At 25.7% G+C, this 18,222-nt stretch overlaps 1 protein-coding gene across 1 annotated transcript; it reads right to left on the reverse strand.

Annotated features, from left to right (window-relative positions):
* Positions 1-304: 304 nt before the first annotated feature.
* LOC136973466 (bone morphogenetic protein 7-like) lies at positions 305-17,645 on the reverse strand. Its single transcript, XM_067268198.1, has 5 exons — positions 17,221-17,645; positions 14,944-15,095; positions 13,919-14,078; positions 2,078-2,236; positions 305-1,317 (listed from the first exon to the last, which is right to left on the reverse strand). Exons 1-5 carry the CDS (start codon positions 17,498-17,500, stop codon positions 866-868), a joined length of 1,203 nt encoding a protein of 400 aa, XP_067124299.1. The 5' UTR covers positions 17,501-17,645; the 3' UTR covers positions 305-865.
* Positions 17,646-18,222: the final 577 nt, after the last annotated feature.

An 18,222-nucleotide genomic window follows, 5' to 3' on the forward strand; every position in this document is an offset into this window, starting at 1 on the left:
ATATCATCATGTAATTTCATATTAATTATAAAATTTTCTATTTTAATAAATTCATATTATATATATTATATTATATTAAATCAGAATTATTTATTATGTAATTAAGCTATTTAAAAATTAAAATAATATAATAAATAATTAAATTATTTATCATTTTTAACGCTAGATGGTGCCATCTTAGCTTTTGAATTTAATGGAATTTTTCCATACATTTTAATAAAATTTTATTTTTAAAAATAATAAATTTAAATTTCAATATAATTAGTTTTAATAAAAATATTAATAAATTAATTTAACATTTTTTATTCCCTTCAATGATTACATTATGTACAGACATGACCTAATAATAATTTAAATTACATAAAAACACAACCGCGACATCATTTTGTCCTTATTTTCCAACTGTAAAATATTTACAAGATAAAACATTCTTCATTTTTTCAAAGATTTCCAAAGAAATCATCTGTTTTCTTAGAAACATCAAAGAACACATTTCCTAAATTTATTTATCATCAAGTTTTTTGATTAACAATATGTATCATCAATAGATGCAAATCAGTGCATACTTTAGCTATGGAATTAAAGACAAATATCATTTTGTAGAAATTTGTACTGTTTTGATCATTAAGAATTAAAATTTTTAAAAGTTTCTATACATCTACATTGACTTTTTAACATTTTTCTTGAGGATACTCATAAACTTGGGTTCTTTCAATATATATATAAAGTTCTGTAAGAATAAATATCACATAAAAGATACTAAAGATGTAAACACCAACACCATCATTGTCGAAGATATTGAAAGCCCCATGGTGTCTTTGGTGTTTTAAATTTGAACAAACAACTGAAAATTTTACAATGAGAATCAATGGCAACCGCAACTTGCAGCAACCATGTCATCGTATTGTTTGAGGATAACATTCTCATGTTCGTCAAAATACAGTAAACTAATTGAATAGAGTTTGTTAGGTACACAGCATGGGGTATCTACCCCTGCAGTCAGACTAAGTTGATGGACAATGCTTTGTACTGTCGCGTGATTAGTGGGCCATTGGTTTTGCCCTAAGGGAAACAAACATTCTCCTTTGCAATGGTAGGCGTTGTAACCTTTCGGTGAAATTATCCAAGTTGACCATCCTATTTTTTCAAAGTCTACATAAAGTTCGTGTCGACTACACCCCTCTGATACATTATCTTCTGTAGAACGTCTTAAACGACCGTTACTTGTACTGTTATTTATTGGTAATTCTTTATTTGTAGGTGCACGATTTAGTTGACTGTAATATGATAATTCCGGATATCCATAATTATGAAAATCTATTAAAAATAGTATCAATTTTAAAAAAAACTATTCAAATATTATTGAATATCCAGAAAGAAATATATACATATATACATAACAAACATCATTAAATGATATTTAACAAGAAATATATTAAAAGGACAGGAAGCAACAGACTTGGATTTATCGATCGAAGTTACCAAATATAACTCTAATATGTCTTATTCTATTAAACGTCATGCATATTTACATTTCTCCAACACCTTTTTATATATATATTTAATAAAATGTTTTTGTTTACATGACAGAAAATGAACGTGTTGTTTTTTTTATTCAGCTATTCTCTTTAGAACAGCGATTTTCAACCGACATATCATGGCAACGAGGAACTTCTCACCATAAAATCTCAAAAAAAGAAAGTTTAAAAATGCTAATTTTTTTTCTACATTTTATTTTTATTTGTATATTATTTATATAAAAAATTTAAATCTTCAAGGCTGTGTTTCCTTTCGTTTATACATATAAGCAAGGTCGTGGAAAGTGATCATGGGCCCTGGGGCAAGGATCTCCCGGGCCCCTCTAGACCTTCTGACGTGACGCTTTAGGTTTATCATATTTCTTATTTCCTTTTTATGCACTTGAAACTACTTAAATTGATTTTCTTAGACTTCATTATTAAAATTGTATAGATTCCAGCCCAGGGCCCGGTTTCCCATCTCTTTCGTTAGCTGTGCATGTAAGGGTGCCACTAGCTTAGAAATGTAAGAAATAAAATAATATATTGTAAATTCTTACCAAATTGTGGAAATGAAGATTTCTGCTTTGACTTTCCATCATCGCTGAACAGGACTAAAATCGGTTGTTTGTTAATATGATGTTGATGTCTTTTGGCAAATCTTAATGTGCCATCAGTAATTGGTGTGCCCATTATAGTTTTTACCGTCACCAAGAGACCTGTGATTAAAAACAAAAACAATATACACGTGAATAAATATATATAAAATTAGTTCTTCTTGAGGAATTAAGTGAATTGGATCACGCATAAGCCATTATTATACTAGTCCATCGACTTTTACCGTTTTTATGACCCTCGTTAACATAAGGTTGGAAGTCATAACTGTGCGATAATATGGATCTTGATATCAAAGGATAGCAATTGTTGGGAATTTATTGTTCTAAATTTTTGAATTTAATCAATAAAATTATTCTTTCTTTCTTCGAATAATCATGCAAATATATACATAATATGTTTGTATAAATTAAAACAGGAAAATGCTTTCGTTGACAAGCGAATTTGAATTTTAAAAATAATTTATATTTTATGAAGATTTTACATAATTTTTGTAATGTCAATCTAGAATATAAACTAATTGTTACATTACTAAATTCTAGCGCGTATATTTTGTTCTCTGCAACTATAATAGCCCTGTGCAAATCTTAAGAAGCCCAATCAGTATACCATGTTACAAGAAGAGTATGAGCAATATTGTAAAGTGACTTAGAAATTTTCGAGTAAAATATGCATCGAAATCATATTTACGTTTTATTAACCGTGTTTTGCTTGTGCTACTCCAAGTAGGCTACACTTGTGATTATAAATCGTAAACTGAATCTAAATAATATGTTTTTAGTTTATAAAATTATTGAAAATTTGACAATAATCATGATTACATAATCAGATAAGACAACAATTTAGTCTTTACAATAATTAACTAACTGTTGTGCTCCCTTATATATATAACCTATGTATAAGATCATACAAGGATAATCAAGATAAGACCCTTTTATTCAATTTCTTTAAACAAATTTTATCAAAATTGTTCAAAATATCCACACTATCGTCATAAAATAATTAACACAATAATTGTACGTATTAGAATTACGCAGTACAGTACAGTCTTTACAACAACTGTCCTTTGGATCTCCCTGTATACAATTATGCTAATAAAATTTTCAAATATTTTGGTAAGGTAGCCAATATTGAAGATCCCACTGGTGTAATGTTTTTAGTTCTTTACTTAGAATAATTTAAAATTTATTTTTACAAGAATATGATATGAGAAAAGTATTCGCACTTCATTAATTCTGTCTCGGTTTTCAACACAGACAATACTGAAGTAGTTTCGATTAAATAGGCCACACTGCACTGGGAATAACTTAGAGAATAATAACTTTACGTTGACTATGCATTATAAATAACATTTTTACTCTATCTTCATATATCAATATTTAATAAACTTAAGTTTTAATGAATGTAAACAACGAAAGGAGTTAATTAATATGCGTAAGACTTAAAGGAAATAAAATCAATAATAAAAAGTTTAGTAAATTTATATCATAAATTATATATAATTTATGAGCTTTGACATTTTATTATTTATAATCGCTAAGAATGTAACATTCATTTCATCTGATAAATAGTTTGTTGCATCCAGCTCAATAAAAAGTGAAGTAACAGGCCCTTTTGTACCCGAAGCACAGATAGTACCTTTCTGTATCTGAACAGACACAGAAAAGCACCAAAATTTAATTTGTTATGTAAAAAAATAATACAAAATTGATATGAATTAGAACTTTTATACAAATGGTGAAAAAAACTAATTTATATCACTCAAAATGCAGTAATATCACACTTAGACTTTCTTTAATATTTCGACAAATTTCTATTTAACTTGCACCAAAGTCGGCAAGAAAGATTAATAATTAATTGTACTGTATGTAAAAATGATCACATTCTAGCCACAGGAAACGGAAATATCAATAATGTGTTCTAAAATGGCCGAAAATAATAGTCTATCACACTTAGAGTATACACACAAGAATCCCAGTAGTGAATTTTAGCTCCTTTTTTCATCACAACTTTGAACAATCGATTAAAGCATTGTCGCAATCAATTTTCGAATACACTCCGTGAAGATTTGTTTCCATGCAGAGTTGTCAGTTCCGGGATAGAATTATATTGTTTACCTGCACCGTAGACAATATGATATAAATCATCCCAAAGGTTCTCAACACTGTTCAGATGCGGTGAACAGACCAGCCAGTCAAGCAGGGTCACATCTATGTTCTCAAAGAACTCTTCTCTAGACACTCGAAACCTGCATCGTTCTGTTAAAAGACTTGCAAGTTTCTCTTAAAAATTTCAATTGAGCGCCAGCTATCTTCAGGCGATATTCGATTATCTGAAATGATCCCAAGTTTGTCGTTCCGCTGTAACCGGAAATAATCTAAACCATCAGTGATCAAGCTCAGAAACATTCTTTGTACAGGACATTTTATCCAATTTTTATCGGTCCAGTAAAAATTTTATCCGACAAGTTGGACTTTTTTCTTATCCATAAAAATTAGTTTTTGCCAGAAGATAACATCTGAGAAGTGTTACCAGGCAAATTCAGGCTAGCTAACTTGTGTATTTGAGTCATTAACGTGGCAGGCTGGATTTTGATAAATTCGACGTTTTCGGACAAGCCATCGCATCAGTGTTCATCGCGCTCCGGCGCCTCGAAGAACACCTGATTTAGAGAGTCTTCGATCCTCGTGGTAGACGAATTTACAGATAATGGATCGATGTTTGTTCAGTTTCTTAGCAATTTGTGTTGGTGTTAAATGGCACCCGTATCCAGTGGTGATTTTCGAAATAGTTAACAAAGGGTTCGCTAGCAGAAAATTTTTCCCTGACAATCACCGACAAACGAAATGGAAGTTTTGACTAGAAATAAATACAATACCTTTTCTTGCGATATATCTAATAATCAGTGGCGTATTTGGAACGTAACGAGCCCTGGGCAAAGACCAGGTAACAATAGTATATTAGTGCTGTCGACCTTTTTTTTTTCAGGCAGAGAAATTTTTCACCCCGAATGGCACTGCTGATAATAGACAGATGTCATCATCTCTTGAAATACAATATCCTTTTTATTTCGCTGTCCATAGCCCGACACGTGTTCCACAGCCATCTTGTATTATGTCGCGCGCGTGAGATTGTGGGATCTCTCTTATGACTGGATCTAGTTTCAAGAACTCTCTTGAATCGATCGCGATTAAACCTCGTTTCGGTCGAGATTGAAACGGTCGAGAGAGATCGCACCAAGACATAGCCCCCGACCTTGCTCACAATCTAGATTGAAATACTCGGTGCGAACGGGGTATAAGGCTCTAGTTTAGTAGTATTACAGAGTATAATAGTATATTTTAATATATTTTTAAAAAAAACACAAAACCACTGAGAAATGTTCCCTGTGTTTAACAAGGTTCGGAAAACTGAAAATTTTAACAACGGGTTCGGCCGAACCTGTGCGAACCCGCTGAATATCACCACTGCCCGTATCACAAGCTTGAATATTGACGTTTTCTTCTGTATTAAGATCACTCTTATGCCCCAACAGCTTACTCTAATCATATTTTTATCTCTTCTTATTATTTGATTATACAACAAAATTAATCGCTTTATAATTTGTTTATTAAATAGTTTATTAATTATTATTTATTAAATTAATTAAAGTCAGCGTGGTATCGCTTTGGAACGAGGTAATATATATAGACTATAGCTTTATGTAAACTGAAACCTATAGCCTATATATTAACATAAACAGGATGTAGACTGAAGATTCAAATTTTAAATTCATAAAAGTAAAAATAATAAAAAAAATATATAGATTTAGTTTTTAAAAAATAATATCTTTTTACTTCATAAACTTGTAAATTTTTAATAATTTTATTTTCAATATTCTTAAAACTTTGTTTTTATTTACTTGAGTTGAAAGAATGTTGTCTATATCAACGCTTCTTTAAATCTTTTATATTTTTAAAATATTTATAAAACAAAAACATAGACTTTTTTTTAAAAAAATAATTCGACTAATAAATATTAAATCCACAAGAAATATTAAAAACCACAAACATCCATAAAAATAAAAAGAATAATTAAAAATATATTAAATTTTTATGAATTATTTTCTATTTTCAACATTTTTCCAAAAAACTTGTTTCCACTTTCTTGAGTTAGAATAATGTTTCTATAAGTTACATCAAAATTTACTTAAATCTTTTATGTATTAAAAGTATTTATTGAATAAAAACAAAGTTTAAAGAAAAAGAAAAAAAATTTATAAGATTTGATTTACTTTTTTTTATAAAAAAATAATTTTAAGTTAAATCAATAAAAAAATCCAAAGCACAATAAACAACATTATTTACCAGTGCACCTGTTACCTAGTAATACAAACAATTTCTTTATAGTCTTATAACTGTATCCCATTTTTTAAAAATTTGATAAATATATATACGATATATATTTATTCTTTTATATTAAATCGAAATAGTTTTATTTATTTGTTTTTATATTAATATATATATATATATATATATATATATATATATATTTATTTATTTATATAAATAAAGGTACTGAATCTACTTCAATTTAAGATATTAAACTACAATTTATACTTTTTCATATGAAATAAAAGTTCTTATTTATAAATTTTATTAGACTTTTTTGTTTTATTTAATTATGATTTATTATATTTACTTCTTTTATGTTTACTATTATTATATAGAATATATTTTAAGTACTGTAATATAACTACAAGTATGTACTGTAGTTCGTTCTGAGTAGTGTCATTTATATTCTTATTACAGAAGATTATACAAGATGGATAGCAATTTTTAGAAATTATTACTATGATTTTTCTTTATTTCATTTTGTATTTTTATACAGGTCAATATATCATAATTTAGAATTATTTAAGTTGCAATACTTGAAATGTATATCTGTAATAATTTATAAGAATTATGATCTATCGAATGTTATTTTATGAAATAATAAATATAAATATTCATTTTTTTAATACAGGTAAATGTAAATAATCATATTCAATATGGCAAAGTGTGCAGAAAATGATAAATAATCTGGATTCAATATAACAGAATGTGTAAAAAAAAGACAATGGACTCAACATGACAAAATATATAAAAAAAAAAAAGATAAATAATCTAGAACTTAACTTAACAAAATGTGCAGTAAAATGCAAATAACATGAACTCAACACGATGTACTTGTACTTGACCACTGATGGCAATTGAGTGAAAACTGTTGGCAAAAATAATCGTCACTCAATAAAAAATACAGTATAAAAGAACATATAACTAATCTATACAATAGGCCTACATTTAGTATCTAATTCTGCATATTTATTTTGCTACATGCAATAAAATCACATTAAATAATTTCAAAATATTTCTCGTCATTTTTTTTTCCGTCATAAAATAACGAATATATAATTTAAGCTTATTTAATTAAGTTTACATAACCCAATGTTACATTACGAAATTTGTCATGTCAACGACTGTACAAGTTTTACGTTCGGCTGCGTTCACACAAACGACAACGACCGACCACAGATCCTAAACCCTATTTGTCTACCCTCAAGCTAATCCTCCAACAAACTAAAGCGTGTCAATCAAAGGCCACATCGCATAGCTCCCGCGATAAATCTCAATTCAGAGATCTAAACAACGAAGAGTATTATCATCTTATTTTTGAATTTTTAGTTTTATAACTCTTATTTTATATATCAGATAGACAAACAAACAGAAGAAAAAATTGAGTGCAAAATTTCAGCTTTCTTTCCTTCATTTTCTGAAGAGTTTTGCAAGCAAACGGACGAACTAACTACAATAAAATGTATCACCAAAAAAATTATAGTTTGAGTAAATTAAAAATTTAATGCTTAAAAACTTCCAGCAAAACTTCTTAAAATAATTATCAAATTCGAATAAAATTTTACTATTTATTTTTAAAAATGCAAAGCTTAATAAAATTCTGCAAGTTTTTAATTACCAAAAAAAAAATCAAAATATTCTTAAAAACCTCAAAGATTATTTTTAAAAACTTATCAAAATAAAGCTCTAAAGCAACTCTTAAAAAAACCCTAAAAATGATGAAAAACTACAGCGAAAATAACATTTATTATAATAATTTTAAATTTACTTTTTGAATCTAAAAAAATTTTACAAGTATTCAACCCTTCATCGATCTGTCAATTTTTTTTTTAAAAAAAACTTTAATTTACTATTGATTATTAAAGATAAAAACAAGAAAATTGAAGAAGAATGACGAAAAAGTAAGAAGAACAAGAAGATAATTTAAAATTGTAAGAAGTTCTTCTTTTTCTATAAGAATTTGATACAAAAAAATTACGTTGTAATATGTAAAAAAAAACAAAATAAGAAAAAAATGGAATAAGTTGCTGTTGATGAAAAATCGATTTAGTTTGTAGATTTTTTGATAGCGAAATATAAGTTATATTTGAAGAAAATATATCAAGTAAATAACAAGAAGAGATATGTTAGAGATATGAAGAGAAAACTGAAAAGTTTCCAAAATACAGAAAAAAAATATATATATATATATATATAAATTTAAAAATCAAGGAATTCGCATCTTGTACTTTCAATTTTCACTTCAGAAAATTGAAAGTACAAGACTGGAATTCTGTTATGACATTTTCTTCTTAATCTATCATTATAGAAAGAATATTTTATTTATTTATATTAATTTTATAACAACAACAACAAATTTATTATTCTGCTCTTATGCTCTACTTTAATAAAAACAAAAAAAAATTCCCTGTTATGTTGTTTAAATGCTCCACTTCGCTTATGCTTATCTCAAACACACACAATTTAATGTAAAAAAATTATATATATATATATATATATTTACTGTATATATGTAGGATTTGTAACATCTTAAGTGGATCTTATATATGTAAGATTTGTAACATCTTAAGTGATGCTGCTATTTATGTCATAATGTTTTATAAAAAAGCGTATTAGTTTTGTACGCTTCATTAATTTTTATGCATTTTTTCCAATAAACGATGTTTTAGATAAAGAGAGATTTTTGTGGACGGATTGACAGACGGATAGATAGGGAAAAAATGAATAAATGTATTGATAGATAATGGGTAAAATAAATAAATAGGTAAAACGAATACGAAATTTTAACTCTCTAGCTCATATTTTCTGCGAAAATTAAGATTTTGTATTTTAAAGTAAAGCATAATAAGATAATGTAGAGAAAAATACAGTTTAAGAGCATAATAACAAAGTAGAGCATTTAAGGAGCATAGGCAGAAACTAGCGTATATTTTTTGTTAAAGCATAAGAACTTAATAATAAAATAAAGTATTTGGAGAGCACAATGAGACAGAAACATTGTAGTTTATCGTATTAAAATAGAGTACGTTAAAGCACTTTACATAAGAAAACATTAAAGCCAAAACGCGCCACTAAGGCATTTTTGTCGCTGTAAGCAACAGACATGTTATTTGATATAAAAAGATCTTAGTGAAGTAAACGTTATTGCTCAATGCGATCCCCATTCTGAAGGCGATGAACAGTATGTTTAAAGGCCTACCGTGATTGATTCTCGATAAAGCATACTTTACAAGTATTTCAACAACTAAAAATCAGATGAATTAAGATTCGGAAAACGATGCGGCCAGGCAGTAGGAAACGCATGACTAATCACTGTCATCGGTGAAATATCACAAAAACTTACTGTTCGCAGCTTCCCGTATATGGAGGTCTCCATCTTGCATTAAAATAATTGAATCAAGGCCTTGTCGCTGTAAATTGGGGTACGATAAAAGTGTTGAGCAGCCGAGAGCTGCTCTCAGTATCTCTGGGCAATCACAGATCAATCAGGATTAGCTTCTTAGAAGAATGGTCAAAAGATAACTATGGCTATGAATCCACACCATAATGTAATTTTAAGTAAGTGCAGTGAAATCTGCTGGAAAAACATGAGGGTTTTCTGTAGCTCAAATGAGTTACAGATGTTCACTGTTCCACTTAGATGAAAATATTCCTCGGATCTTTCGTGTCCAAGACATTCACTTTTATTCTGGCAAGGAAGGTCATGCAAAGGTCAGTTAGCTTTCCCTGTCGGCGACAAACAACTTCCTGTTGTGGCTGATCTTATATGGATAACAATGCACCAACTTTCTTAGTACTTTCCACACTGTGCTATAGGATGTACTGTACAGTACCAAACTGCCGTGACACTGCACGTGACTACTAGAGCCTGCAACATTATTTATCGAGTGTTGTTGACATTCGATGAATAATATTTACACGTGTGTTTATGCAAAGCAAACGTTTAGTTGCTTGCAGCCCCAAAACAGCCATAGTAGTGAGTTTCGGTGCTAATTTCTTTTTATGCGGAAATGTTTGCCGCATATCCTAAAATGTTACCATACCAAATTTGGTTGCATTTGGCATGCTAAATATTTCCCTACACAGTATTGAACAGAATATTAATTACGACCACCCGGTATATATCATATAATAATTTATATTAATTTTATATAGCCTAACTATTACACAATTAAATTACATTTACATAAATTTAATTATTTAATTTTAGTAATTTTATATAATTAATATACATATTAATATATAATCTTTACAAAAATTTAAATTGTTTAAGTACATATTTTTATAAATTTTATTTTAATATTAATAATAAAATTAATCTTTATTTATTAAACACAATTAACCGTTTAATTATAATTCCTAATTAATAATTCTAGATAAAGCACGGGTCCATCATGTTTGGTCCAAATTTGGTGAGCCACAATGAAGTCTCTTACTTTCTTATAAATTAAATTAATGGTTAAAATTTATCAATTATTTAAATAAATAAACAATTTTTAGTAATTTGTACAGTAGACTCTCGATATAATGTTCTAAAGTATCGAAGGACTTAGTTAAATTATTCACTATATCGAGAAGTAAGTATATTTATTCCAGTTTATTTATTTATTCTATTGATTTATATAATACAGAATGTAAAATTTATTATAAACAAATTATAATAAAACAATTAGATTTAAATTATATTTTATAATACGAATTAAATACTAAAACTAATAAATTTATTTTAATATTTTAAATCTTATAATCTTTATATACATATTTATAAAGATTTAAATATTAAAATAGCTTTTTTCCCCCTAGAATTAAATTCTTTATTGAAGAGGAAAAACTTTCGAAGAATTTATTTTACGTTTTATTTTAAATATTAAAATTTAGAATCGAACTTTTTAGAAGTATTTTTTACTTTTTTTTATATATATAGAGAAATGCATAAAGTTTATCGAATTTTCTTTGAAGTCAACGCTTTGAATATATAAAAGTTATATAAATTATTATTCAAATATTCTAAAATATTTGAATTAAAATAATAATAAAAATTTAGTAGAATTTGCTTGGAAACTTTTTAAATGATGATAAATTTTACATGTAAATAAATCATTTAAATCCAATTTTATTGCGATCCAGCATAAACTTAAGCGGGGTATTACATGCAAAAAAGCAGTTAAAATCGTAAAGGTTATTAATTAAAAAAAAATTGTAAATTAGCTTAAAAAATTAAAAACTGTTTTATATTTAGTTTTAAAAAAATATCCATTTATTTAAATCCATATCTACAAGTTTGTTAAATATCGAAGAATATTAATAAATAATATAATATATTTCTTAGATACGTTTTTAAATAATGAGTTAGATGTAAATAAATCATTTAAATTCTATTTTAAGACGATCCAGTAAGAAATGAAATGGATTTTTATACATAAAAATATCATTAACATCGTTAAAAATAGTTTTAAAATTTTTATAAATTATTTAATTTATAATAAAGCTTTTATTTTAAATTTAAAACAACAATATTTATAAATAAATTAACGCAAGAGCGTTAATAAATAATTCAAAAAACTAATTCTAAAAAATTAACTTAGTAAATTTCGCTTCTATAATTTAAAATAATAACACAATCGAACCTCCAATAAGGCCACCTCCCAATAACGGACACTTCTAAGCAGCGGCCATTTTTTTCAGAAACATCTTTTTAAATAAAATGGAATACAAAATAACCTCCAAATTACGGCTATCTCCAAAAAAAGGCAGTTTTTTTTATATTCCCGTCAGTGGCCGTTGTTGAGAGGTTTGATTATAACATATTACTTTTTAACATATAAAACTTCTTAAATCCGATTTTAAATGCGAACGAATGTATAATTAAGTGGAATTTTATACGTAAAATTGTCTAAAATACTTAAAATATTTATATAATGTATTTCTTTTAATAGTTTATTTTAAATATTTTATATCTAATGTTAGAAATTACACAAGGCCATTTTATATTAATTAATTAATTTATTTATTATCTTAATCGTACGAAACGTTGTTAAATATCAAAGAAAGCATTAAAAAGTAATCCAAAAAACTTAAGTTTTAAATAATTTAGTAGATGTTTTTCTTATAAATTATTAAAAAACATTAATTAAAAACTATTTAAATCGATTTTAATGCAATTGAGATATAAATTACGTGAGATTTAAAAATATAAAAATGTTCTTAAAATTGCTTAAAAATAAGACACTGCAATCGGATAAATTATTTTAAAAATGAAAATATTTTATATTTTATACTTAAAAATATATAAAGTAAGGCGTTTTTTTACTTTAAATTATAAATTTATTTATCATATAAATCTATCCACAACATTATTTTAAGTATGAAATAAGTGTTAATAATTAATCTAAAAAAACTAATTCTTTAAATATTGAATGTTAATAAAATGTATACTTTATTATTAAATATAAGAAATATAATAAGTGTTTTTTTTAAAGTTATTTAAATAAACATTTCGTTTATTCATTTAAATAACTTGGAAAATTAATCACGTATAATCTCTGTCAATCCAAGGATATGGAGAAAGTAAAATTCGATTTGTGGCACACGTCGGAGAATTTTATTAGATGTACCTGTACAGGAAATAAAGTTTAATAAAGGAAATAAAGATTAAGAAATCTAGATAATGATAAAGTTTATAGAAATTTGATTTCTGTCTCTTTTAATGCTAACATTAAATAGAATATTCTTGTATTTTAAACATAAGAATACCTCGTAACTTAACATTCGATGATGATTTTAAGAGTTTAATAATGTGTGTAATTAAAATCTAAGTTAATAAAATATGTAGTTAATTGTTAAAATTTTATGCATATTTATGCATATTTTTATTATTCTAACATGAAAAATATCATTTTATTTTTCATATAAACCCTATTTAAATCTTGCTATAAAGAATTCATTTTCAACATAACTAAGATACATAATTACTTTAAAAATCGAAATAATAATATAACTAAATAACAAATTGAAAAAATTAATAAGGCGTTAATTTAGATTCAAATAAAACATATATTAACGTAAATTATACATTATAATTTACACCGTTTATAAGCTTAAAAAAAAATTCCTAAAATAACATATTATTTTATAAAAGCCTTTAAATAATTTAATGTAATAAATAAAATATTATATATAAACTACAATGAGAATTGTAATTTTTATTGACAGGATCGTTTAGGAAAAGATCAATATAGAGTACGTTAGGAAAAATGTTTTCCTAGAACATCTCTTACAATAATCGCAATAAAATATCTTTTATTTACTTTCGAGATAATCGATATTATCGATTTAATGAATGATAAAAATATATTGTTATTAGTATTTTTACTTATCATTTAAACAAAACCTATAAGGGAAAAAAAACCTTACCAAAATTTTGTGTTTCGTCCTTCAACCAATCTAAAACAGCTGGTTTCACATAGAAGACTTCCCACCCATAAGAATGAGCACTGATTCTTCTCACGTCCAAAATTTTGTTACCAGTTTCCTTGTATTTGTTATCTGCAGACATGACTTGGTATACTCGAACCTGTCAACAGAAACAACCCATTAATTATATTGTCAAAGTCTAGCTAGATTTATATGTATTCAACCTAACGTAAAAGTATAACAAACTTTAATAACTGTTACTACTTTGATACAATTTATAGACCTATAAAAATTGTTATTTTATTTATTTTTCTTCTAACTTTCGTTTTTTCTATAAAGCTGAAATGAGAAAGGTATAACCAACTGGTTATCATTAAAATACTGCATTTATAAAGTAATATAATCTATAAAAAAAGATTCTATTATTTATTTTATTTGTTTTTTTTCTATTCAATTTAACTGTCTACCTTTTAAAACAGCGCTTTTATTTTATAAAAATACTTCTATTTTCTGAAGAAAAAACACAGATACTTTTACACAGGTATACTTTTTTGTATACCTGTGTAATATTTTGTGTATTATTTAGTGTATACTATTTTATAATATAAAATTACAACTGTTATTTAGTATATTATTGCTATTTTATTTACTTTTCTTATAAAAATAACCTATTTTCTAGAAAAATAATACCAAAAATTAGAAAATATAACTAAATCCTAGTCTCTAAAATATTGCCTTTATAAATTAATGTAACATTTAAATATATTACATTATATAATATATACAATATAAAAATGAACAAGGAAAAAATGAGAAGGGCACAACTAACTTCTAATCGCTAAAATAATATTTATATAGGTTATATCATTATTATTTATTTGTTTTTCTTATAAATATAATCTACTTTCTAAAAGAGCATTTATTTTCTAAAAATACACTTTTATATTCTAAAAAATCTATAACATAACTGGTAATCATGTAACTTTACATTTATAAAGTAATATAAGATAATTTTTATTACTTACTTCTAATAAATGGGATCTAATATCAGTCAATTTTTCGATATCACGTGATTTAGTTTTTAATTTATAAATATGAAATTCGGCTTCTAAAATCTCTTCTTTATTGGGACGGTTAGAGGTAACGTTAAAAAAAAAGTGCAAATGATGAGAAGTATCTAAAAATAATAATAATAATAATATAAATAAATGATTATATTATCAAATTCTTTTATTATTTTATTTATAAAATATTTTTTTATTTATTTTTAAATTTTTTTCATACTTCATTTGACATTGGAATTCAATAACGTGAATTCTGTACACGATGAAATTTGACATGATTGCATTCTCTTTTGTGCTATAAAAATCCATAAACAATCTGCAGAATAGAGCATTTCTGACAGAAAAAATATTCAGAAAAATTCAAAAAATATAATAAAAAAAAAATACTCGTAAAATTTATTTTAAAAATTTTAAAAATAATCCAAAAATTTATTACAAAGCTCAAAAATCACCGCAAAATTACGTTAATACAACGAAACAAATTATGTAAAAATTGTCGAAAAGAACAATTTTTGATACAAAAATTATTTTAAAAACTCAAAAGTAAAAACATTCCCTCAAAATTTATTAGAAAATAACCGAAGATTGTCTTTAAAAAATATAATAAAACAAAAAAATATATATAAAAATTGCTGTAAACAGTTACAGAATTAGAATATATTTTTGAGAATTTTTAAAAATATTTCTCTTTCAAAAATCTTTCGTTAAAATTGATTACAAAATTAAAAAAACTAACGCACAATTTATCTTAATATAAGGAAACAAAGTATAAAAATTAAACAGAAATTTCAGAGAAAAACATTTATGATTAAAAATAAAATTCATCAAAACATTCAAAAATCAAACAATTCTCTTAAGATTTATTAAGAGATTTTTTTTTATTTTTTACCGAAAAAATTCAACAAATAATTTGTCAAACTAGTATTAACATAATAAAACAAAGAAAAATTGATATAAAAATTTCGATAAAAATTCTGAAAAACTCAAAAACTAGCGCACAAAATTATGTTAATACAAGGAAACAAAGTAGAAAACTTTTTATAAAAGTTACAAAAAAATAGAAAAAATATTAAAAATGTCAAAAATAAAAAGTTCTTTTAAAATTTATTAAGAAATAACCGAAAGAATTTTTTTAACAATTTTTTTCCTTACAAAAATCAAAAAAGAATGCTACAAAATTACATTTATATTGTGTTTTCTTATATAAGAAAACACAATACAAAAATGAATCTAAAAAATCAATAAAAGCTTATTAGTAATTTTTATTTAAATATGTGTATATATATTATATAAAATATATGATTAAATAGAAGAGATATTAAAGGTATTTTTATAATAAAAGAGTCGAGTAGAAACAACAAATTTTAAAGGAGAAAATTTTAATAAAAGATAAGTCACGTACAAGGTTTGATAATTTCACGATAGGACATAAAATTACAATTTGACTCCATTAAGCATTCTAAATATTTAAGAAGAAACGAAAGAAGGATGTACAGTATATATTATATACAAAAATCGACCCGCAAACGACTTCAACCTAAAAAGAATATTATGAGTAATAATACAGGAAAAATACTGTCCTCTTTATTGTTACTACTATTAAGAGATGCCGCAGACTTCATTTGAAATGCAGATATCTTCTCGGTATACCCTGCAGGAGTGTTCGAGTGCGATTACTTTATACACACCTCGACATTACAGACAGTCCGCCAATGACAAAATTATATTTAATAATACACTCTGTACTTACATCTGAAATAATTAAGGTTCTGTCTATCTAATCTATGATTCTAAGAAGTGAAAACACTTCTGACTAGAGTCTTTGATATTTCCTTTCATATAAATTATGATATACAGAGAAATATATTGTATCTTGCTTGATTTAAATTTAAATTATTTTAAGTATAATCCTTATATTTGTATAGGATTCGTGATATTTAAAACGGAATAACTGGTGGATAAATAGTTAAAATATTAATCAAAATATTAATTTAATTTTAAAATTGTAAAATAAGTAAAATTAATTGAAATTCTGTAAAAAAAATATTTATATTTTCTTCACTAAATTTCTTAACGAGAGTGCCACCTTTTGCGATCAATTACAGAGATGAAAGGTGTGGGTTTTTTTAGAGACTTTTTAAAATTTTTTAATGTAAAACATTACAGATGATTAAATTTAAAAAATTTTTCCCACCTGTAGCGTTATTTAAAACTATAATATAATAAATTATCACTCACCTTTATCGGGAAAACTGCGTACAATCGTAGCGTAGTATGGGTTAGGTGTGCGCGTTATTCCGCTACTATCAGCAATAGCATTGTACAAGTCTAACATGTATTCAGGTGGAGAATGATGGCGTTCTCTCTGTCCAAGGTGTTCAATTCCGAATACTTGCAACAGACGATGAATTGCCAATTCATCATTAAGACCGTCATCAGCGTTTAAGACTATAGCATTGTTATAAGATACTAAAATGGCACCAATAAGAATTATGAGATTACAAGCGAACATCTTCATTTCTTAGCTGAAAGGAGAGTGAATTGGCTGATACGTGGAGGGTTGTTTTATATATGTCTTGTCAATGCAAACCAGTCGGCAATGTAACCAATCAGCAGCGAGATGTTAGTTGTTTTAAGAATGAGCGCCAAATGTGGTTGTATTCTTCCTTCTCCTATTTACGTGATCTGTCTTTGGGTCTTTGCTGTGATAATTTGTTACTGTGATCTATGTTTCAAGTCAGTCGCCAACCCTGACTGACGCCTGGACCGCATACTTGGAGTGACGACTTCCCACACACGCAACTTTACTAAAAAATTCTTTAAAAAACTTAATAATTGACTCCTTTATAATATCACCCACTTTAAATTTATTATAAAACAATTAAAATTAAATATAAAAAAATTTTAATTAATTTTTTAAAATTTATCCTGTATCGATTTCTATAATGATTAATGATTTAAGTATTTTCAGCAAGATTTTCAATTAAATTCTTGAAATTTTTCTGTAATTTAATTGAACTTTTATAATTAAAGAATTACGAAATTTAGTTTTAAAAATTCTATATATATCTTCTCGCTTAATTAATAATTAGAGAAATTGGAATTAAACCAGGATTTTCTTTTTATAATCAATTTTATAAATTTTTATATAAAAATAATTTTAAAGGGGTGAGAGCTAGAATCATAATCAATACATACAGATTTAATTTAATTTAATCTATAAATAAACATAAGTTTTAT

Source organism: Centruroides vittatus, unplaced genomic scaffold (genome assembly GCF_030686945.1).
Source record: "Centruroides vittatus isolate TY-2023 unplaced genomic scaffold, ASM3068694v2 contig_3175, whole genome shotgun sequence".
Classification (NCBI taxonomy): Eukaryota; Metazoa; Arthropoda; class Arachnida; order Scorpiones; family Buthidae; genus Centruroides; species Centruroides vittatus.

Excerpts from the sequence above, each read along its gene's own strand:
- LOC136973466 (XM_067268198.1), bottom strand. The coding sequence starts at position 17,500 with ATGAAGATGTTCGCTTGTAATCTCATAATTCTTATTGGTGCCATTTTA. Across the intron at positions 14,079-14,943 it reads TTAGATCCCATTTATTAGAA|GTTCGAGTATACCAAGTCAT; the intron begins GTAAGTAATAAA and ends TTCTGTTGACAG. Across the intron at positions 2,237-13,918 it reads GGACGAAACACAAAATTTTG|GTCTCTTGGTGACGGTAAAA; the intron begins GTAAGGTTTTTT and ends TTTTAATCACAG.